The sequence below is a fragment of the Lagopus leucura genome, unplaced genomic scaffold (assembly GCF_019238085.1).
Source record: "Lagopus leucura isolate 7727_CA_CO unplaced genomic scaffold, USGS_WTPT01 Super-Scaffold_100017, whole genome shotgun sequence".
NCBI lineage: Eukaryota > Metazoa > Chordata > Aves > Galliformes > Phasianidae > Lagopus > Lagopus leucura.
Genome location: NW_024962271.1, coordinates 9,849,349 through 9,873,843, shown reverse-complemented (window position 1 = coordinate 9,873,843; position 24,495 = coordinate 9,849,349). Strand labels below are relative to the sequence as shown.

General features: G+C 41.1%; 1 protein-coding gene across 1 annotated transcript; it reads right to left on the bottom strand.

The window, feature by feature from the left end:
- Positions 1-89: 89 nt before the first annotated feature.
- GPT2 (glutamic--pyruvic transaminase 2) lies at positions 90-24,181 on the bottom strand. Its single transcript, XM_042876884.1, has 11 exons — positions 23,516-24,181; positions 14,432-14,521; positions 12,799-12,907; positions 10,542-10,675; positions 8,391-8,634; positions 7,285-7,364; positions 6,594-6,730; positions 5,734-5,908; positions 4,862-5,017; positions 3,465-3,577; positions 90-2,801 (listed from the first exon to the last, which is right to left on the bottom strand). Exons 1-11 carry the CDS (start codon positions 23,819-23,821, stop codon positions 2,711-2,713), a joined length of 1,635 nt encoding a protein of 544 aa, XP_042732818.1. The 5' UTR covers positions 23,822-24,181; the 3' UTR covers positions 90-2,710.
- Between the last annotated feature and the right edge of the window lie 314 nt (positions 24,182-24,495).

The window sequence follows — 24,495 nt, the reverse complement described above, 5'->3', positions numbered from 1 at the left end:
TGAGGACCGCTTTCATCGTGAGGTGCGGCGCCTCGTGGCGAGCTTTGCAGCGTTGTGTCAGTGAGGCGGGACACGGAGAACAGCCGCTCTTTAGTTTAATATGCGCTTTATTATTTGGAAGTTTCATACATTGAAGTACCATTATAAGGAGCACCTGTAAGAAAATCAAACCTAGAAGCATGCATTTCAAAGTAAGGATTGTCTGTTATTAATCAAATGTTTAAAAGACATCGAAAATAAACCTCCTTTTTCAGCTTTACGGGATTAATCCACGAAAATGCACATTCAGCTCATCACGGTACACACAGACGTTGCGGATGGGCAGCAGAGATCACTGCCCTTCTGTATGAGATGCAAAGTGTCATCCCTGCTAATGTCGGAAACACAAAAGGCACCATAAGAGAATGTTTAGAAAAAACTGTTTATGCCGTTCTATTTTGATTTAAAAGTGTAAGAATTGCTGTCCTGGCATAAAACAAAAAGCCTTTGACACCTGTAAAGTATCATTAGAAACTTGTAAACCTTTACACTTTTCCAGAAGCATTGGGTGCAAAGGCAAATATAAAATCTATTGAATTCTTAGATTACAAATGCTACCCTATGAAAAAATCTATAGTTACAAAAATATAAAAGATCTTCTAACTCCGATTGTTAGATCCTAGCTTCAATCTACACCACAATGCAAGTTCGAAGCCAGATAGATCTGATTTAGACACATTTATAGAATAGGAAAGCGCTGCTTGTCTTATTTTTAAATCAACATTCCATCCACTTACTACAGTTTTGCCTTCTAAATTTGACTTATTACTGCATATTAAAGATGCCAAATGGAGAGTGATAATGGGTAAAAGGCTGCATTTATCAATGGATAGTAGCAACATATCCATTCCCAGTCTGCTTTCCTTCCAGAAATCCATTTCTCTATAGATAAGAGAAAATATTTTTATTTTTTATTTTTATATAGTGTTGTTTTTTTTTAACTCCAGCCTCTTTGTGTAGCACATGCAGTTTTCCTTTATGAACTTGTAATCACTGGCAAATGATTGAGAAGTACCAAGTTCTTCCTTGCAGGCTTTTGTGAGAACCAGTGAGAAGGACAGCAGCTGCCAGTGCACATCACAGCCTGGTAGCTGCTGCTGGAAGGACAGGTATTCGCAACACCTTGCGCACATAAAAGATTGGCACATCCTTTATCCATGCAGTGCTTTTTTAGCCCTTGGCTTTATATTCTGGATCAGCACAGGGTGCTGAAGCAGCTCTAAAGGCAGCCTAACTAAGTGCTATTAGGCATTAAAATGAATTTACTCTAAATAATAATGACTAGATGAAATGAGATACTGATGAATTAACTTTGTAAAATGCTGAGCTTAAGCCTGACAGACTGTAATGCTTTCCTGGCTGAATACTGGAATACATTTCTTGGCCAAAGGTGTCCAGCTTCCAGTCTGGACAAACTGAAGCCTTCTTCCTCTGTTCAGTGGAAGTAGCATAGATCAGTGCAGTAATACCACTTTTCTCCTAGATAGTGACCTGCTTTAGCTGGGTTTTAATAAGAACTCAGACTCAGTCAGCCCGCAGTATCACTGTGGAAGATTTAACATGAGCTGTACTATAGTTAGCTTTTTGCTAGGTGTGCAAGACATTTCCCTCTAAGTACCTTTTCTTTCATTAGAAACCACCCCCAAACATTTCTTCTGATCACAACGTTTGTTAGTCCTTGACTTAGCTGGCTGTGTTTTAGCCAGCTAATGGCTCTTCTAATGATGTGGCTTTGAACAAATGTTCTCTATAGATAAAGCAGTTCTTTATAAAGTAGTGTTTTATTTTACCTTCTTTGAAAGCATTCACAGTACTCATAGGTGCTTTGAGACAGTAGCTTATTATGTTGCATGTATATAAAATAAGTGAATTAAAGAGTCTTGTGGAGTCGTTATAAGAATAAGCGTTCAACTGCTCTTATCTTATGCCGGGTTAATGTGTCCAACAGCATATGAACAAGAAGGTAATACTCCTCACTATGTTCCAATTTTACAAAAATAGGGTTTGAATGGACACCTTCTTCATCCCTTTGACCATAACTGTGTATTCTGCTCAGATTATGCTGTGATGGCAGAATTTCTTTATAACAGAAGTTCAAAGGTATCTACACACATCTGCCAGTGATTTTCTTTTAATAAGCATGTTGTACTTATGTGTTTAGTCAGATTCAGAGAACACTCCATACTTAAAAGAACCACAGCCCGGCACACTAGTCCCTTGTAGCAGGTTTCTGAATTTTTGCTGAGTTTTAAAAAGGAAATCATGTTCCTAGTTCCAATCTAAACAATTGTTCTGAGTATTTCTGTCTTGAGACAAACAAACTAAGAACAAATAACAGCAGTAGATTTCATGACCAACTCCCTTCCCCAACCTAGTGAGTCAAAAGTTCCAGAACATCACTTCCAACCAAGGCACAAAATCATTCACTGACTCTTTTCTTCCATTGCTTTCTTCACATTTTCCCCTTGCCCTTAAAAAAACCAGAAGTTGGTGTAACAATGTTGCATATTACCAGACATTAAATTCAACCGAGTTGTAGCTGTATCTGAAATAGATTCTATCTATTATGAATTTAGGTTAATTAGATGAACAGCACATTCTTAGCACATCTTTGTTCACTTTCGGCATTCACCTCGAAGGGGAGGAGATGGAGGAAAAAGCCGCAGCAGTTTCATGCATATTTTTCAAGAAACTTTATGTGGAAGTCTTTCATTTTCTCCATTAGGATCTTCAGCTTGTCTATTTGAGGAAGAATGGTCATTCTGAAAAGTAGTATTTAGAAAAAGAATTTTTAAAAAGCACCTTATTTTCAAAGCAAAGTAATGTGATCACTTCACAGATGTGACACAGCCAGCAGAACTGCTGTAGCTAAAGGTTCCCTCATCGCTTCAGACCAAACAAGACCAAATTCCATGCTGAATTCCAGCTGTTAGTGGCTTGGCTGTAATAAAATGCTATTTGTTGGAAGCAAGAGCAAGCAGTGGAGTTTATGTTCACAGTTTTGGTATTGAAGGATTTAGTCCTATTTCTTGTTTCAGTTAACTACACGTAATTAAGCATGTGTAAGGAGCAGATTAGTAAGGAAAGATACTGTAGATACTTGACTAAGGAAATGCTGTTTAATTCCCAGAAGAAGGCAGGGCAGTGTTATAAACACCCTAGCCAACTTCACAGCATAAGCTATAATGACTATTTGCAGAGAAGGCATTTCAAGTGTCAGTGTATAAAAATAGAATAAAACTATGTCAGCAAGCTGGGAGAACACCTGAATCAGAAGGAGAAGATAGAAGAGCAGGTCTTTGCCCCAGCAGAAATTGAGACTGTATGACTTTAAATGCAAGCCCTTATATCTAATCAGAAAAGAAAGTACTGGGGTAGTACTTAGCTTATTACAGTTCATTTCATGGATCAAACAGAAACTGTACCTGAAATGATATGTTCCTTCTCTTTGGCCAAATCCACTTCCAGGTACAACACAGATTCCAGTCTCTTCCAGAAGTTTCATGCAATAGAACATGTCAGGTGCCATCTTATGCGCCTGAGGGAATCGATGCGTTGGAATAACAAAGTCAAAATATCCCAAAGACATGTAATTTCACAACTGCTTTTTTTTCCTGAAACCTTGTCTTGCATTATTGGTTTCTTGTTCTGTTTACTAAATAGACGAAGAACAATTCCTAGTTGTACAATTCATGCTGTGAATTAAGTAACAGTAGTTTGTGGAGGAGCGAGGATGAAGAACCTACACCAAATATTTGCTTCAAAAGAGAGGTTCTATATATTTTTGTTTTACTCCTCGAATGGTTTGTAACTTTTGATCAAAAGTCACAAAATTGTACTTGGAGAAATTTAAGCCATATCTGGCAAGATGAAATTAATTTGAGCTGCGTGTTCCACTTTTGTTAGCAGTTTCTATTTTTTCCCTTATGTTATCTGCTGACTAGAAAGTCTCCTGATTAATACCATCCAAGTTCTTAAGTGCATACAATTGTACGCCTTGTCACAGAACGAGCAGGAAAGGAGCCCTATTTTTGTCCTCGCCTATGTACTTACAATTCCCTTTAAAAAAAAATGAGTATTACATATTGGATAACAGAGCTCCAGCTAGGAACAAAAAGACTTGTCACTGAGCTTACTGACCTATGAGAAAAAGTATTGTGCAGAACTAAAATCTGAAAGGAGATCTCCCTCCCTTTATCTCAACCTTGCTCACTGTGGCTTCTGCAGAGTCAGTAGTGCACAGCCCATCTCAGTCTCAGCCACACATCTTGGCCTACCTACGTCCACGTACGTCTCTATCCTACAGCTTAATCCATTTAACACATGGTAGCACTCTCAACTTGGAAGCCTAACGAGTGCTTTGCTTACTTCCCTCACCTAAAGTAAAGGCCATGTTGTATTTTAAATCATATGTAGTCAGTGAAGTACCACTTCTGTGACTAGTGGGCTTTCTCTATCTCTGGAATAGAAGTTCATCATTAGAAGTAGGGTAGATTTAGACTAGATAGAGGGTAGATTGAGACAAGGATAGATTAACGCCAGGTATTAGGTAGGAAGAAATTCTTTACTGTGAGAGTGGTGAGACACAGGTTGCCCAGTGAGGCTGTGGATGCTCTCACCTGGAGGCATCTGAGGCCAGGCTAGATGGGGCTTTGAGCAGCCTGGTCTAGAGGGAGGTGTCCTGCCCATAACAGGTATTTGGAACTAGATGATCTTAAAGGTTACTTCCAACCCAAACCATTCTGTGATTCTGTGATCCATTCTAACTGGCAGGCACAAAAGCATAAAGGTTAAAATGGATTGGGAATAAATGATGACTGACCTTTGCTTCCTCAATGGCTTTGGAAGGCATAAAGATCCGTGGGAAAGCATACAAAGCACCCTGAAGTGGATTGCAGTGAACTCCTGGAACCTTGTTGAACATGTCTTCTGCCAGTTTGGCTTTTTTGGCAAGATTGTTTAAAACAGACTCCTTTTCCTGTATAAAAGGAAAGTGTCCAGTTTGACATATCTGATAAAGCAATAAAAGTGCCAGAGATAATGATGATGCCACAAGAATCCCACCCAGAATTAAGCACTCCAAGGACTTTGCTGAACTTTTAGAACAAATGATGTTCCTACATTCATCCTTTTGGTTACAGACAGCAATGCATAAAGGCATTAGCAGGATGCAACTACAAGGTGTAGGCAGACAGGAACCTACAGAAGTTTATCAGCATGCCCTGTTCTTACATTCTTCCTTCTGAGCATCCATTCTTGGCTATTTTTAGGGACCACATTAACAAACCTTTGGTCTGACTCAGTACTGCAATTTCTTAAGCCAGATTCAATTTCAGAAGTGAAAAACTGTATATATATGCTTTAACACACAATGCCATATTGTTCATATACGGAGGTACTGGATAGCAAGGAACAAGGCTGAATTTATAACTGTATTTGAATTTCTGTTTCTCTTTAGATGTTAGTACAAGCAAATATTATTTATTAGTTCTTTTGTCATGCTTAACAGCAGAAAAGTTGAACTTATCAGCAAGAAAGCTGATTTGGTAATGCCTTCTCAGTTTGTTTTGGCTCTTAAACAAAGAAACCCTAAAAAGAACAGAACGTATCTTTAAAGGTAGACATATTTAGTTAGTATAAAAAGCCTACATGGTTCTAAGCCAGTGCAGAAAGAATAAGCATGTTATTGCTGACCTTTATGAACTGTGAATAAGACTCTTCTCCAGGTACTGGAGGATTCACTACAATATCCATTGCTGCTTGTCCTGAGACTGGAGGACAAAGGCGAACAGAAAGCAGCTTAACAAGCTGTCCTTTAATGTCTGGATGCAAGTTAAGGACCTCCATATAACCTCCTCTGTAGCCACATCTATGATTGGAGCAAACAGAAGAGATCAGTTAGCTGCAAGTGTATAAATACTGGAAAAGCAATGAAAAGAATTGCAAAAGTAGAACGATGGTTAATGAAGATCTTTGCAGTACGTAACGTAGAGGTTGCTGAGACAGCTGCTTTACTGGTGGTTTTATGATGGAAGTGAACACTGTGCCATTACGTCCTAGTATACCATACAAAGAAAACAGGTACAAGCAGCTTCCCTGTTGGGCAAGTTAACTATTAACATGGACTGCTTCTTCTTCACAACAGGATCATATGGTTGTAGCAGCATTCATTTAATAGAAAAAAATCTTTTTCTTAGATCTCTTCCTCTCCAAAACAACCAAACCCCCGTAATATTAAATGTCCTAGTGATTCTTGAGCTTGAGCTTTTCCCATGTTTGCCTTTCTCACAGCTCTGGCTTAGGACTGTAGGACTGCAGCTTTGTGGAACTGAGGCATGAGGTGTCTGAAATAAACATGCTCATAACATTGTGCTACTCAATACATTGAAACCACTGAGCTAATTCATCACTCAGTGCTTTAAATGTTTGCTTTCTTTTTTGTAACAGTTTTTAGTTAAAATCAGAAAAAGATACCTTCAGGTTTCTGATGTGAAATTCCTGTGCAATCAGATTAACGGGAGAAGATGAAATAAAAAAAATTAAAGCAGACTTACTCGCCCATATATCCCTTAGAGGTGGAATGGAAAGAGGCCAGCTCAACGTTGTTAGAGTACTCAGGTCCCATCTCGTACAGAATCTTTTTGAAGGAATGAAACTGGCATCCTTCAGAGTACACATTGTCCTGGTAAACCTGAACAGTCAGAAGACATTAATGTACCCTGTTCCCCCAGCTAAGGATAAAAATGGCCTTTTAGAGAGCCAGGTGTGCACAGAAGAAACAGTTCTAACACTTGTAACTGAAGCCTTTAGAAGACACAAAGTTCTTTATTAAATAGTTGTTACTGTAATTATATGTTTTATCTCATGTGGCCTTAATAATTGAGCCTTCGGAAAAACAGCCAACTCTGTGTATAATTTAGCCTTGACTTGTATGTTTAGATTGATTTTTATTCTTTATTTCATTTCAAGTGGTCTGAATATTGCATAGATTTTTAGGTCAGCTCTTGCAAAGTTTCTTCCTTAATTTTCCTGCTTGTGTCTCCTATGCTTTACCTCAAATCCAGATCAAGCTACCTCTTACTAATCATCTCATATTAATAATCTTGTGTGTTCGTCTGTGTCTTAATGTGATGACAGAGACTCTGTCCTCTGTACTTAAAAAGCACAATGCCACATGTGGGACAAAATTTGATTTAATCTGCTTACTTTTAGCTTTGCATTTGAGAAAACAGAATATTCCATTACCTCATCAGCCAGAAGAAAAAGTTTCTCTTCCCAAGCAAAGTGTATCACATCTTCAATGCACTTCCTGCTTTGTACCTGCCCTACAGTTAGATTTTCAGATCAAGAAAAATAAAGTTAGTGGAGCACACAGACAAATCGTTCAGCCCAGACCTAGTTTGACAACTAACTTTTCAATGAAATATTCCTCTGTCTCAAAAAAGAGCTATTCAATTTAGAGCACAATTCAGTAAGTGTGAAATTAAGAAACATAATTGGAGGGGATATGGTTCAAGGTAATTTAGTACACCTCAAGCAAAGGAAGTGTGAGGTACATTAATCATGCAATAATTAAGAGTAGTCTTTGTATAAATGATCTTTTAAAATCCTCACATGCTTAATGATTAAGCAAAAACAGGCTATTTCACAATGTTATTTAAGCATAACTTTGACAGATAACTACAGGGAGTTTAATTATTCTGTTCCTGTTTGTGACCCAAGCCATGCTAATTGACATTGTGCCTTCCTAACTCAAGTATGATGTATTGACTTGAGCCAATTTTCTTCACAAGTGCAGTGAGCTGTGGATATATACACAAAGATTTTTTGCTGCAGTCAGCTGACAAGCAGCAGGATAAAAGCTTATGCCTGCTTACACCCACTTGAATTGTTTTTGTTATCTTCCGTCCCCAAGCCATTAAAAGGGAGCTAGTTTCTCACTAAGCAACATCAACTACACAAAGAAATAAATTCTTCCAATGGAAACACGGGTTGTCATTCAGTTCAGTGTGCATCTGTAGCCATTGCCATTGTCGTGTGGAGAGAAGATTTTTGGTAAGGACCAAAAGCAATTGAAAGTCATTCTACAAGTCCACAAATTTCAGTGGAGGCAGTGGCTTTCAGATGTGATCCAGTGAAGTGAATCTGCTCCTTCCTCTCTCCCCAAATTCCTGGAGTTCCATGACACTGAAAACAAGTTTCTAAAATTATGATGTGCTATCCAACTTGAAGCACTGATGTCTAGAATTCAGCTTTACACATTGGCATGTATTTTGGATGGGCCTGCAATGTCAAATATAAAAAAAAAGTAAATGGATCTTAAACATCTTTTCAACAGAGGTGCTACAGACCGGTGGGATTTCCCGGGTTGATGATGCAGAGCACTTTTGGGTTGCAATATGCCTTGGCTTCATTCAAGGAGCGCCGAAGTTCATTTACATTTAGAGACCAGCAGTTTTCTTCATCCAAGTAGTAGTTCACCTGGATGGCATCTAATTCAGATATGAGTGCTGAATACAAGGGATATTGTGGTATAGGGATCATAACTCCTGTTCGGGATTTTCCACCTCCTGAGACCAGGATCTTCAAAATTGACTGGGGAAAAAGTAATAAAAAAAAAAAACCAAAAAACAAACAACAAAAACAACTCATATATCAGAATTAATAGTATTCTCTAGAATAAGTTACTGATCTTTCTCTTGAAAAGATGTAGAGCTAAGGTAGATTTCTATTCTAGAAGCCGGCAGTCATTTTCTGGAATATTTAAGTTACTATCTGAAAGAGGCTGGTCTAACTGAGCTTCACAGTATTCCTCTGCACATCACTGCTAAATGTCTGGTCAACTTCAAAATCTTGGGAAAAGTTCTGATCAGAAATTCTGAGCTCCAGGAAAAGTTGAAAAGAGGAACATCAAGATCATGATTTTTCTGTAGCACCCGTTCACAATTAGAACGAAGGAAGCCTCAGCTAGTTGTTGCTCTGCCTTCCACATACTGCACCAGTGATTGCAGCAGGCCAAGAAATAACATCAGAAGTTATTGCTGGGGCACACAGAGGTTTTCCTTTGGGCTGACTGCCCCCAGCGCAGGATTTCTGGTTGGAGATCCCTCTCTTCTGGAGTCTTTCCTGTGAATCTGGATCTCTGGGGACAGGGGAGCACCTTTCCTTTGAAATATCAGTATATCTATGCTGGTCCCTTTCCTGTTACATTCCTATACCCCCCCGTTCACAGCGTTAATTTTTTGGATTGTAACAGGGCTTTTTATGTGTTAATGAGATAAAATAATGCATTTCTGACAAGTGGAGAGATTTCTTGCCTTTTTTAATCTAGGGAGAGCTCTGAAGTACAGGTGCAATCTTTATCAATGTGTAATAAGAGTGCAAAACAAAAAATAGATGACAACAGTACCCTTGAAATTTCTCATGCATAAAATCTGCCTTTCTGTGCTTCTCATCACATTTTAACTCAGCTGTTAGATGAATGATTTATAATCAACATCATTTTGTACCCGCCACTAGTTGAAAAATACTGAACAACCAGAAAGTGTCATTAGAATGAAATGCAAATCTAAAAACAAATTCTTTGGCACACTTTGCCCCTTAAGTGATGAAGCAGTAGTTGTTCTGTCCTTGGAAGTACCAAATAATGAGACTCATTGTAACTACTGACACTCTACTAATGGCAGAGTGAAATAAGCATGATACAGATTTGATATGCTATGCTGATGTTCCTGACAAGCTGCCAATACAACCCTTGGCATCAGAAACTCTGGAAAGCCAAGTCATTAACGATATCTGGAGAACTGTTATGTCACAATTCTGTCATTCTGAACTTTGCCACAAGGTGTCATTAAAAAAAGCCACCTTATTATTATTAGGCTGCCTTTAAAAAAAAATAAAAAAAAAAAAAGGTAAACAACTTTTGGTTGTTACAATATCAGTAACCATGTCCCTGTAATGCAAAAGTCCAATAGAGATGGTTCTCTTCTTTTAACTGAGGACTAGCTTGGTCAAAGCCAAAACCTAATGCTTCTCCCAAACAAGTTGGTTATTGAAAATGGTCTTTGAGGTTTTCACAGGCATTAATATGCACTAGCGGAGTTTGCTAGGGAGAAATGCTCCTGAGACTTCTCCCCTCTTTGTCGTGGATTCATACCTGCTAACCTTCAGTTCTTATGCATCACGACTACCAGGGGCACCACTATTTAGTCTGAATGGGCTGCCTCACCTAGTTTGTACTTAGACATGTACATAGCTTATGCTATCTATGCAAGGGGTACTGGTCATTATAAATTTAGAGATGGTGTTTCCATGGGTCTGTTCCTTAGCTGGCACCTTAAGTCCACGTAATTGATGTTCTGATTATCTACTTAATTTTACTACAGCATCTGTTTGATCAAACTCCTAGGTGTCAGACAGTTCAACAGAGATCTGTATTTCTGAAGGTAGCTAATTAATTGTAGCTTATAGCAAGAAGAAACAGCTTGAATTTTGACACTCACAGTAATACCATCACTTGCCCCAGTGGTAAGATATATGTTGTCTGGATCTGCAGGAACTCCTCCATCTCTTCTTTCAATATATGAAGCGACATCTTCACGGATGCAATTTATACCTTGGCTGGCAGTGTAAGCTCCTGTGGGAAACAGCATGAGATAAGAATTAGGTGCACTGACTATTACCCTGCTGTTTGCTAGCAAAACTCCTGAACTAGTAGTGTACAAAGTAGTTTTTGTGTATGAGAGTTCTGAAACTCTGGGATTTCATTTTCTTTCCAAGGAGTGGGAAAGGAAGTTGGGTTGTTCATTTAGCAAAGTAATTCATTTGAGTCTAGAAAAATACAATAAGAATCACTAACATATAAAAATAGTATACTGGATTGATTAAAAAGTAGGCTGTAATGGATGCTTTGCAAATTGGGTCAGCAATCCCATTTTGACATTCTCCCAGTTGCTTTCATTATGCTGAAAGGTCAATCAATGACTATGTAAGTAGTAGAAACAAGGAACAGAGATAGGAAAAAAACAACTTTTAAAAAATCCATGACAAAAATAAGACTTGTTTGCAATATGAAAATAATATAATGCCATTTCTTCCCACAGTCTGAGAACATCCTAAACTGCTTCCCTCTCCCTCCCTGTGGAGGTAGAAGTTACCTGTAGAGAGACTTCTAGTGTCACCCCAGTCTGCCAGGTTTGCATGAAGTTTACAGGACACAACTAACAATCCTAAATTAAGTAAGATTTTTAGATGCCTGTGTGCTGACATGTGCAACACAAGTGAAGATGAGACCAAGCTTAGTTGAGGACTGATGAACGATGAAATGACAAGTGTACACATAATTTAGAACACTGTCATGAAGCTGTAGAATCTTCTCTGCTTGTTGGGTGGAGTGAAATAATTGCACCTGACTTCACTCTCTTAGCTCAGTTATATGCTAGTAGTCAGCCTAATAATACTTCTGTAGCAATGTAATTTAGAAAGACAGCCTTTGCAGGGGCTGTGCAATTGCACTGCACAAAGTGGCAGTTCAGGGCACAGAGTTCTCTGATGTCCTAAAAATTTATTTTCACAGTAAAGTTACATTAGGTTTATACAAAGGTATTCCACCACAGCTAGGAAGCTCCTGTTATTGTAAGACAACAAACCTAAGCTGTCATTCTGTTTTGTGCTTCTTGAAGGGCTCTGTCCCATAGCTCAGTAGGGATAGACAGAAATTCAATTTTGAGGTCTATGGTTAATTGTACTTGGTTGATATCTTTGACTGGAATGCATTAGTTTGTACTGTAAGATACAAAGTATATTAAAAAAAAATCCAAAAAACAACATGTTCAAATACTCTGGGATTCTTTTGACACAACAGAAGTTGAGGACGTCTGAGGCTTCATACATGGTATGGGACTCTGCACATGCATTCACCCCAGGCCATGTGCTTCTGGAGTGCTGAATAGAGGCTGATGAGCAACCACGGCCAAGAGTGAGGGCTGATATATGATCCAGAGATAGATGGAGAGCAGGCACAAACCAGTAGAGCAGATCAGTATGGTGAGCAGGTACAAACCAGTAGAGCAGATCAATAATATATGCAGTTCTTGGTTTTCAGGAATTTAGACAGGAAGTTGTTCTCAATACATATTGTATCAGGAAAAATACTGTGTACACTGCGTTTACATATTTACAGAGCTTGTATTAAAAACATATTCTCAATGATCATTGCATTTGAATGTTGCAAATATTTTAGGCCTACTTCCCCCGTGCCTACTAAGCTAATGCAAATTATTTGAAGTATGTGATGATCTGATTTAAAAAAAAGTGGTTTTACGTGTATTTCTGAAATATTATACAAAGCCAATTTCTTTCAGTCACTCCAGACGCACAGGACTGAGGCTCAGCATTCTGAGAACTCCTATTATGTCCCTAAATTTGAAAATCACTACAAGAAAAAGATTGAGGAAAAATTTAAATGTGTCCCTAGCAACTCTTACATGGCAGTTGGTACGGGGTTGCTGAAGTGTTTGGAAATAAGCTAGGAAAGGATTTGTGGAGTTAAGAGCAACTTCTCAATTTTGGTAACTGTATTTTATGTTTTACTTTTCCTGTGAGCCACACTATGAATTCTCCCCCTACAGCTTTGACCTAGGCCATCTCCATTGGACTTGTTATCATATAAACCAAGATGAGGATATTTCAGCACTACACGTATTGAAACTGCTTTAGTTGATTCTGTTGCACGTAGGAGCAACTGGAACGGATGCTTACCTAAGCTGTTACCTCCACAACCCTGCAAGATCCGTCTCGCTCGCTTTTTTGCATCTTCTGGAAAACTTGGGCTGTCCAACAGGTTTGGGTATGTGCACAGTGCCACTACCTAGAGTGCCAAGAAAGCTGTAAATTGGCCACTGCTCAACGGTTATTTCAAGTTGGTAATGTTTCTGTGAACTTTCCTTGGGCAGGAGGATCACAAATAGCAGGTAATTTAAAACAGAGGTTATTGATGAAGGGTTTGCAGTTGTTTCTTTAAAGGTAGTGCTTGCAGGAGTGAAGAGATTTTTATCAGGTTCCAAGTTCTGCTGATAAAAGCAGTTATAGAGTTGTTAACTGTTTGTATTAAGACTGGTAAACACTGGAGTCCAAGTGAGCTATGCGTAGTGCAAACACAGTAAAACAGTTAATTATACAGAAGGGGAAGTCTCTAAATAGATCTGTCCTCCACTCTTTTTGTATTATTAGCCCACTCGGTTGACAAGAAATAAAGCGTTTAGATATAGAGCAGAACTGAAAAATATAATCAGAATTTTAAATCCCAGTAGCGTCTTCTGATAATTCTTGCCTAAGAGAACTCATTACCAATTAGAATTTGTGGAAATATTTAATTAAAAAAAAAGTGATGATATGGAACATAGGAAAAGTAGAAACATAACCTAACAGAACTAAGTTTATGGAAAGATGTAAGGCGTAAAGGCTCTGAAGGCCTTGCTTGAAATCAGCTTTGATTCACTCTCTCATTTCTAGGTTAACGTGGTGTCAGATGGGTAGGCTGTTATCATCTTATGGTGACAAGGTGGAAGGTGACTAAGTAATTAAACTTGAGCACATAGGTCATGGGGAGAAAGGATTTCACATTTACACAGTGTTTTATTTAGTAACATTGGTGGATCTAAATTAACTTGAAAGAAGCTTGGGGCTTTCTAGTTAGTAGGCAGTTTGTTGTATACCTCAATTTTATCATCTCAGCATGTAGATACCCAGAATCATGCAGCTTCAATTTGGCCTGTAACTCTCTAAATTTGAATTATGATAGGCTCAGGATTTTGTGTGTGAGTAAGGGATGTTTTAGTATACTACTATATATAGTATGCTATTTTTACTAGCATGCTATTTATTTAAATAGTATAAAAATACATTTATTAAATAATATAACAAAATGTAAATAGTTTTAAAATGATATGCATTTAAATAGCATAATAGTTGGGATATTTTTTTCAGCATGCTGCTATAAAATCGGCAACTGGGTGCACCCAGCTGCATGCAGATCTTTCTTCACCTGACAGTACACTTTCAGGCATTTGCTTTTTTCCTTAAGGGCAGCCACTTTCTTTTTTGAAGTGCACTGCTGATAATGAATGTGCTGGTTCCTAATAAAGAAGAAGTGGCAGGGGAAAGGATGGATGGGGAATAATCTGAAGAGTAAGAAAAGCTACTGTGTTAAGAGAAAATACAGCAAGCAAATTACAGGACTTTAGGCTGAAATCACAATTTGTAACTCGTTATGGCAGACTATTGTCTGTAAGTGCAACTGAAGAATCACTCATACTAATACATAAGTCAAATGGATACTAAGGTATCATAATATAATCAAAGAAGCAAGAATAATGTGTTATAATAGTCTTACCTGTCGAAGGAAGGTGATTGGCCTCTGTCCCATTGCATGTGCATCTCCAATGTTGGCTTTAATTACTTCAGTAAAAGGTTTTTTGATTCCCTAGAAGGGGATAATTCACAATGTACTGTTAGGGCTGAAACAGCTGATAGAGCCTTGTTCTTTGGCTGGCTGTAACTGAACAGTGTGTAGTCTCAGAAAAGAGAAGTTTAATGTAAAGCTTACTGCATTTCTTAAGTACTACCAGAAGATCTTAAATGCTGACTGTGACACATTCTAACACAATTAGTAGTCTGCTCTTTGTTTTCATTTTCTGCTGCCTACAAATAAGAGATTGGTTTGCATGGAAACTACATGTGTGAGCTGGAAAAAGATGAAAGAAAGGCATTTTGAATTAGCAGTAATAGAACAGCTTGTTTGATACACCTGCGGGAGGAAGGGCTCAGTCAAGAAACTACAAATATTTGATAACATCTAAAAAATCCACTAACAAGAGAAATCTAAGACATCTAGTACTATTTTGAGTTGGCCTATGCACTCATTACTTCTTTATTTTCTGAATATTTAGAATAAGTGTGCATTATGTTATGACCCCACAACACTACAGCTGTTCCATGGAGCCCACAATAGTGAGGCTGTGTATGATAAACAGCAAAAGTGCTAAATAATCACCATGAGTATTGGAAAGCTTCCTAATCTCTGAAATCTGAACAGGCAGATGTTTTTCATGTGAGGAACTGAATGCATCATGAGAACAGAGGGAAAGCAGTGGAACAGTGTTGGATAGCAATCAGCTCTTTAAAAAAGGACTTAAAGTTACGGGAAAAAAGGTAAAGAGCTGGACTGGGAGAAAAAAAGAGTATGGTTTATTTAAGTAAGAAAGATGATCTAAAAGATAACTGAAGTGTGAGAGATGTAGGGAAGTCTTCAAGCTGTTACAGGATTTTCATGTGGACTAATAAACTGCAAGTTCATACTGATCAGTTTTCTGTACTGAATCACTTGCAACAACCTGCTCTGTTTGGGCTGAGCTCACAAAGCCCCTTCCTGGCCCGTGTACCTAAAGCAAGTTACAGGTTTGCATATGGCTGGCAAGGCTTAACTAGTTATTCGTTTTCTACCATGGATGGCGTGCAAAGATACTGATGACCAAAATGATAGAATTGGCCACTAAGTTCCTAGGTTGTGAAGATTTGGAAGCCTACAGCTACATATGTGGCTAACAGGTTATTCTAGATAATGTGGTTTCTGTTCTCCCTACAGATCCACTTCAAGGATTACATAACCAATCCCATTTACATTTTTCTTCAGAACTTAAATAGGTAGCTAGAAATGGCATCAAGACAAGGAGGTGGAACTTAGATGATCCTGATTTAGTACAGTTAAAACACTTTACATGGCCTTAAAATTGGCAGGAATTTTTTAAAGGTTTCACTTAAAGTAATTGAAAGTGATACACTGACCCCGCCATGTCATTTGCTTTTATGTTTGCTGGTATAAATGAGCGCCTAAATAAGGGTTGCATTTCAATTTTATATAATGAATTAGGAATAGAGATATCTGATAAACATTACAGGTATTTGAGGCTGGAGTTTAGCAATTTCTCAGCATTACAAACAGTTAGAAATAAGTTGAGGATTGCTGATAGCAGATACCATCCAGATCATTGCTAGTGCCAAACTCAATGTTTATGCCATCACTGCCTTTGAGCTCCAACTACAAGAACATAATCATCACCTGCTCCTTAAAACTTACCCTACTCTTGCTACTGAATTGATTGATATGGAGAAAACAGGAAAACATGTAAGTTATCTTACTGGAAAATCTTAGTGGAGATAGAACAGCTGGGTTGCACGGACTGCTCCTGCACACCTGCTCAATGTATGTCATCCTATTGAATAATTTGTATTTCTTAGCCTCAGCTGCAGGAGCTATTACTTTTATTTTTGTGTGTTTCACAAGAGAGATGCTTTTAAATAACTGGGACCTTTGCTTTTCCTGTCTGAGTTAATGTCAGCAATTGTTTAGAACTGTCTTCTCAAGACTCACTATATCTCTTCCAGTGAAATCTAGAGAAAAAGTATTATGACTACACATTTTTCTCTTCACATATTTCTACTACTTGATTTCTTGTCTTTCTATGGAATGAGGGAATATCAGAAGCTATTCAGATTGTTTAGATTCCTCCTTGAGGAATTGCTACTTTGCAATTTCAGAAAGAAGGCAAAGGAAACGATAACAAGCAAGAACTAATGAAGAATGCTAATGAGCCAAAGTTTCAAAGCAAGGATATCAGAAGCTGCCATGAAAAGAAGTCTAGACAGTGTCCATGACTGCACATGAGTTCAAGGTGGAGATCTACTCGAAGCCTTGACACAGAGAGGTATTAGTCACAGGTCTTTTGAGTCAAGGTTTATCTATGGTGATGGCACTAGTGTGCGTGGCAATCTCAGAAAAGATTACTGTCAAGTACTTCTCAAAGTCTGTATTAACATCTATACGTGAGGAGATGCAAATGTAATGTTGGTAAACTCGACATCAGGCTGTGGAACACGAGGAAAAGCGCTGCAACAAAACATAACATTTGTTAGGGCAAGGTTTATTTTATTGCAGGAGGCTAAACAGTCTTCAGCCATGTCAGAAACCTGTCTGTGCTGGGAAAATATAAGTTCTTGGTAAGCCAGGAACATTCAAGGAGAGCAGAAACTGTCTATAGTCTCTCTCTGTATATAAATATATACATATATGTATAGTATATTTACATATGTATACAAATATACGTATGTAATACATACATTTATATATCTATGTATTTTTATATATGTAGCATTCATTTGTAATTTAGTAGGAGCAGGCTTTCAAGGTGTGTTGTAGAGGCAGTTTGGCTGGATTTGGCAGGATTGCAACTGGCAATTACAACTATACTTGTGGGGTTAAGCAGGCAGAGATCTGGAAAAGTGAAGCTTGCAGAACAGGAGCTGTAATAACGAACTGTGGAGCAGTAAGTACCAGTCTGATACTCATGCCTACTGACGAGGGTATGAACCATGTCAGGGAGAAAAGCCAGCCTCCAGCCCTACAAAACATCCAGTGCTACCACCTTCTGCCTTCAGTGGCTCCTCACCCTGTCCTGACAACATTTCATCTTCTGAACAAAGCCAATCTTCTGCCATTCTACTGAAATTGTTAGCAAGGGGACTGATTATGGTAGTCATCTTTTTTTAAAGAAACCATCTCGCACTTTCAAATTCAGATGTAAAGCAGAGCATGTAAAAATACATTCAATATTTTTCAGTTGCTGCCTTTATGATAATGACAGGTTTTAAAAAGAAGAAATGAGTCTTTCCTCTACAATCTTTAGAAATAAGTTCCTTCAGTTATTTCTGTCAATCTCTTTTTCTTAAAGGAACTGCAGTTTTTCTGGGAGGCTATGTGAAAAGCTTCTGGAACTCAGAGAAGGTCAGGCAGGATTATTCTAACTGTATTGGTGTTCTCAGTATCACACCATGTTGAGACAAAGGCTTTTCATGTAGGAACCAGAATTAACTGGTGCAGACTTCGTGCAGTAAAACAGATCTGGAGAAGCTTCCTTTTCCCCTACATATCCCCGTGACCTCAAGAAACAAAGCTAGAAGTAGAAAAATACAAAATGAAGAAAAAACTCACAGGGAGCAAGTCACCATGCAAGGAGTGTTGAGTGAATTATTTGATGAAAGAAGTGGTACGATGCCAGAACATTCAGTATCACAAACAACTAGCAAGAAGCCAAAGCACTGCCAGTGCTGGTATGTCTTGCAGGAGTTTTAGCATGCCTAAAGGTTCCTTTTACAATGGTGCCATCAAAGAATGCTGGGAAACTGTGAGATTAGCACTGTGTCCAGAAAGAGCAAAGAATTGCTCAAACAAATGTACAGCTATGTTTGCTCAAGTCTTAAGCAGATTTCAGGGGAAAAGCCTCAGTCTGAACACAGGCTTGTGTGGTTTGAATTTGATTGAAACTAAGCTAAAACGGAACTGGAAAGGGTGAAAATGTGAGGTGTTTTTAATCCCAGAAGAGCAACGTGGTGCTTCAGCTGTTTCAGAATTTCAGAATTTGTCTGCTTTGGGCAGTTTTTCATTGATTCATTTCCATTGGCAATTCTTTGTGCTCCCTCCTGATGGTTATCGGGCAATAACACCACACTGTGGAACCCTTTTCCTTAGCACAGGCCAATCCTGATTTTGCTGTGACTTGCACAAACAAGCTGTAAAATAAGGGAGCTGGCACAACCAACCATTTCAGCATAGTTTAGATACACTCTGTAGTAGCCAAGTGCTTTTTTAGCTCTCAGAGGGCCAAGAAAGCACTGGCCAGAGGCCCTTAACTAATAGAGACTTGAAGGTCTGAATTAGCATTCCAATCTATTTATTAAAACAGCTCACGGCAGAAAAAACCCTGACCTGCTTACCACAGAGTGAGGCTTTGTGTTACGTGTGTGTAATTCATGCTGACAAGGACTGCTGTTGGAGGGAAGGAGAAGGCAAATTTTGGATTTTGCCTTAAAATGGCAGCGGTGACTTGCATGCGCTTTACAATTGGATGAGAACAACAGCACGGCTGACCACTACCAGGCAGGTGTGAATCAGACATTACAGATCAGGAATTGTCCTCATGTTGCTTTTCTCTTTTGCATTGTTCAAAGTGCATTTGCATTCAGAAATTTTGTCTACGTTAGTAAAATCCTAGATTTGAATGTGGCTGTATATAACATAACTAAAATAACACCTATTAGGAGGAGGTTAGACACTAGGATCCTCTCAAATTGAAGACCTATTGGAAAATAAAAAAGACTATTTTGGAATCAATTTTGATATCATATCTGAAAATATCAAATCTTGACTGTGGATCTTGTGGACTGTGTGTGTCTGAACATAGAGTTTTTGTAAACATATTCTCAAGATCTTCCTCTTTATCTGCAGTAGTTTCCCCCCTTATTAAAAAGCATGGGTTCTACTGTGGACTTGCTCTAGTACACAGTGTGTACTGCAGAGGAGGAGCAACAGTTCTACCTTAGTAAGGTCACAGGCTCTTGCCTGGGAGATACTTTCTTGGTGTGTACACAGTCACGTATTCAAGGCAGGAAATTACAGGGTGGTAATTTAAGCTTAGCACCTTTTGTTACTGGGTGTACCAGTCCATCTTGCATCCTTTTCTTAGCATGTCAAATTGTATTTCTGCATGTCATCGCCGTAACTGTTTTATCTTTCCAGAACTCACAGGGACACAGTCAATTCCCATTTACAATTAAGGCTGGATTCTGAGTCAGAAATCTTTCTATTCAATTTAAAAGCCTGAAAAATTAGTTTATTAAAAACAAAAAACAGAACAGACTGAAGTGTCTGGAGACTGTACATTGCCACAACATCAAGTAGTTCCAGACTCAGTGGTGGAATATGAAATCCTCCTCCGCTGATCTGAAAGAACTTTCTGCATGCTACCAATATGTGTCTGCATACCACCTCTCTGCCCCTACCTTTCTGTCTAAATAAGTTGGGTGTTTTGAACAGAGCCCTAATGTTGTAGTGACTTGCAGTAAGCCAGTTTAGTTTCCAGTGTTACATGAGTTGACTTGTGGATCCTAAAATGCTATTTAGTATGCATGTGCTTTATAAGGATGTTTAAGCTCACTTAACTTGACATCAAATGAGTTATGTAAAACCTACACAGGAAATTGGTAAACAGGAGAGTTTAAGTGAGGGAGATAGGAAGATATTTTCCATAACAAGGTCAGTTAAAATTAGCACTAATGCAAAATAACAAATTGTATGTTTGCTGCCTATCTGAAGATAAAGCTTGTTATTACACATTATGTAGAGAGAAGGGTTCAGTCCTGTGATTACATTATTCTTGCATGGCCTTCATGCTCAGGCTAAAATTTCTAGTCTGAAATGTAATTGAAGTCAATACTTGATATGCTGGCCATCTGTCAGCAAGTCTCAAAAACAAGTGATAGACAGAAGATCATACTTGCTGGAGTTCTATTGAGAGAATAATCGCTTGGTAAAACATGCCTGTGCTTGAGCTTGCTTTGTAAAAATTTCCAGCAACACCAAGAAAAAGGCTGAAAGTTCTGTGTCTCACATCAGTAAGCCAGCATCAGCTGGTTATTACCATCAGCAAAGGGGAGAAGAAATCAGTCTTTCACTTTTGAAGCACGATGCTTTTTCAAAATTATAAAATATATGTATATTAAAGGAAAGTATTTGAGTAAGAGATTTTGCATAAAGATTTCCAGCTGAACAGACTTAACTTAGATGGAAACTTTAATTTTCCATTTCAGCCAATACAGATCACAGGTCAACAAAACTCATGAGTTCTAAGTACAGGATGCCTCATCTCCGCTCCTGAGCGATGGATCTTATCCTGCTTGAGTAATGCATTCTAATCTGAGACTTACACTGGCCTGATCCTGAGCACGTTAACGAAGAGGCTGAAATTAATGCCTCCTTTTTACTTGCTTTCTCTTTTTAAGAACTATCCCTTAAATTGCCTAGGGACTTCTCAAGTAACGTTTTATTCCTTATTTCCATGTGCACTGCGGAGTTAAAGCTCCTATTGGAATCCTCTGCGGTTACCATACAAAAGAAGCAAATACCAGAAAGAATAACAGAGGAACAGCTATTCAGAATGTGAGTCGACAGGACAAAACTGAAGGAGGAAAGCTTTCACTGTGCAAACAGCTTCAAGTAGCTATTTAGCCGTCTGCATAGCAAGCTATATGAATTACACAAGTATAAAGTCTGAATTGCCCAAGTTTAAACATAGGGGCCTCTATTGTCTGATTAGACAGTGCCTGCATTGAAGATGCTTTTAGTTTACGTAGAAACACAATATCTAGAGGCATCTTCTACAGAATAAGACAAATGCAGATTTACAAGTGGAGGTACCATTGCTTCCCACTGCCTCGTCTTTCTCCCACACCATACTGTGGAGTGCAGGCTTTCCTGCTTGTGCAAAGCTCCTCCCCCATCATAAGTGGAGGAGCAGCTCCAGGATCTTACTTTCGGCAGTAAAGAGTAATCACAGATTGAGAGATGCCGTGGGTCATCGCCTCTCTCAGACAACCACTACTTCAGGCAGCACTCGTTCCTCCGGCAGAGGTGCAGTGCTCACTCTGTGATCGTAGGTTGAGAGGGGTGAAAAAAGCAGTTGTCCAGTAATGCAATGCAGAAGAAAGTCTTTCAGCTGCTTCCTCAGGTTGGTCAGTGCTCTCTGTCAATGTTGTCCTGACTTCAACAGTAATATTCTCCTCCTTCCTTGCCAACAGGTACTTGGTTTTGTTTGCTTTAGTCATTTTAGAGTGTAGTCATGTGTTTACGAACACTGTTTGCTATTGATAATATTCCAGGGACTGCCTCAAGGAAAAAAAAAAAGCTTTTAAATGGAAAATGCCATATAAGCAGACACAAAGCAGCTGTAACAAACTTCTAATAAAGCAATTGGTAATTACTTGCCTTTCTATTTTTTAAGAAGTGCACTGGCGATGATTCTCTCTGCCAATGACTCAGCTTGTAATTGAAGGAAGCAGAGGAGTGGGGAGGAGTTAGGAAGATCACATTGTATTTGTTTTGTTAAGTAATATCTCCTGCTCTGAGATGGTTGGTAACATGAAAACAAACACTCAGCGGGAACGCTGGAAGGTTTTGTTCCCTGTTCCTGGCAGATGATCTCATTAGGGAATCCATGGAAAGGCAGCAACACCTTTATAAACAAGTAGTGTGGCAAAAATCAAAACACATTTTGAAATGAAACCTTCATCAGCACTCTGATGGTCCAATTCTAAAAAAGATGCATCCAATAATTGAGTTAAGCTTAAGTAGTTGATGCATGTAATACATGGTGAGCTGGAAGCATGCACAGCCTTCCAAAATGAGATCAGCCAACTAACACAATGAGTGAAGAAATGAAACAGTCCCTTCCGCATTGCTACGGCACTGTTGTTCAAAACATACACTTATCATGTTCTTCCTGCCATAGCTACAATTACAGATTAGTAAGGCTTGCTAAAGTGGAGAAAATAGGGAATAGTATTTGGAATCATAAGAAGTAACTCTGCCTGATGCTTTACTCAAAGCAGCACTACGTTGCTCAGTCCCTGTGCTGGGGGGGAAGCTGTGATCAGTGCTAGCAAGAAGCCACACCTGAACTGCTGTTTGTTCTCTGGATTTATGTCTTAAGATAAGGACTAAGAGAAAGATCTGGAGAGCTCAGCATAAGCACTGAGTGATTTGGATGCTCTGTTCGGTCTGGTTTGGCCCAGGAGCTTCTGGGATTTGTGGCTGCTGTGAGTGTCAGCCACCCAGAATCGGGCAGCACGAGCGGGCGTTGGCGCTCGTGTTGGGAAGCGGCTCCTCAAGCGCCTCAACTCGGGCAGCTGAAGCCGGGGAATTCCGCGTCGGAGATGTGCTCAGGACTCCTGTGTCTGCCCGGCGTTGGGGCGTGCGGAGCCGCGAGGACGGCGGGGGGCGGAGGTGCCCGTCCTGGTCGAGGCAGAGCCTTGCGGCCCCGTACCGAGCGCCCAAGCGCTCCGGCGGGCGGTCACTAACCCCGCTCGATAACGTAAAGGACGCGGTATTGCATCAAGAGGTCAAAGTGGCAGAAGAGATGTAAATACCGCTTTATGAGGGGATACTGTATGCGCTTTACGCAACCCACGGCACGAACAAACAGGAGGCGGTGGCGGCTTTCAGTCTCTCGTGCCACTCCCACCCCTTCGAGAAGGGCCGGGGGAGGGCAGGGCCGGGTGCGGGGGGTTCCTCGCTCCGGCCGCTCTCGCATCCTCCCCTCGGGGACGGCGCGTCCGCGGGCGGAGGCTGAAAAGCCGCTCTCGGTTCCGAGCATCCCGGCGGGGCGCCGCGCAACCGGGGAGCGGCGCCCACAGGGCGGTCCCGCGGCCCCTCCGCCTGCCACGTCGGCCCCACGCCGACCGCAGCCCCGCCGAGCCCCCCGGCGCCCCAATCAGCGGCGGCGGTGGCGGAGGAGTGCCCGGGGGCAGGGCCGGCGGCCGGGGAGCGCTGCCCCGCCCCGCCCCTCCCCGCCCGCGGCCCCCGCCTCACCTTCCGCAGCTCCTTCTCGATCTCGCCGGCTTTGTGGACGATGGGGCCCCGCACGGCGTATTCTACCGCCTTCACTTGCGGGTTCATGGATTCCAGCGTCAGGATCTTCTCCCTGCTCGCCTTCTCGTTGATCTTCACGGCGGAGGCCTCGGCAGCGCTGCTCCATCTCGCCGCTCCCTCCGGCGGCAGCCGGGTACCCCGCGTGGGCCGCCCCGCCGCGCCGCGCAGCGCCTCTTCCCCGGCGCCCCGGCAGCTCGCCGGCATCCGGCCCGCGGCGCGCCCAGCCGCCGACACGAAGCGGTGCATGGTCGGCACGGGCGCTCAGCCCGGAGAAATGACACCGCCGCCGAAGATCGGTGTGTCGCGCAGTCAAAGCCCGCGGCTGTCGGGATGCCCGCGAGCGAGAGACGCGCTCAGGAGCGATGCCGAGCAGCGGGCGCTGTTACATGCACACGCTCAATGCTCCCATGTCCGGATCCCGCAAACTTAATCGCGATCGGTACGAGCGATCTCGCAGCCGTGCGGTGCCGCGGGAGAAGCAATAAGTCCCACCATTGCATCAGGCGGCGGCGCCGTACAGCCCCCTTCCCTCCGGCAGCTCCCGCACTCAGTGCCCCACCACAGCCCCGCCTGCAGCCATCCTTAGCCGAGCCGAGCCGAGCCGAGCCGAGCCGAGCCGTGCCGTGCCGTGCCGTGCCGTGCCCGCCCGCGGCACGCCAAGGTGGGGATTGCAGCAGCAGGCTGGCGTCGCGCAGCCTGGCGGGTTTTGTAGTTCCAGCGGCCCTGGGCTGCGCCTGCCCACAGCATCAGGTGATGGGCAGGGAACTACCGCACCCACAGTGCCCCCGCCCGCCGCTCCGCATTGTCTGCCGCCGCGCACCGCGGCTGGGGATGCCGGGGGGAGCGGGAGGGGGCAGAGCCCGCGGGGGGGATCGGCGCAGCCCCGGCTCCTTAGGCGGACCCCGCCGCCTTTGTCTGCG

What these genes read in the sequence shown, in the direction of transcription:
- GPT2 (XM_042876884.1), bottom strand. Translation starts at nt 23,821, where the DNA reads ATGCACCGCTTCGTGTCGGCGGCTGGGCGCGCCGCGGGCCGGATGCCG. An exon ending in CTTATTCACAGTTCATAAAG is followed by an intron (nt 5,018 to 5,733) that starts GTCAGCAATAAC and finishes CCTTTTATACAG; the next exon opens with GAAAAGGAGTCTGTTTTAAA. An exon ending in GAAGGAACATATCATTTCAG is followed by an intron (nt 2,802 to 3,464) that starts GTACAGTTTCTG and finishes ACTACTTTTCAG; the next exon opens with AATGACCATTCTTCCTCAAA.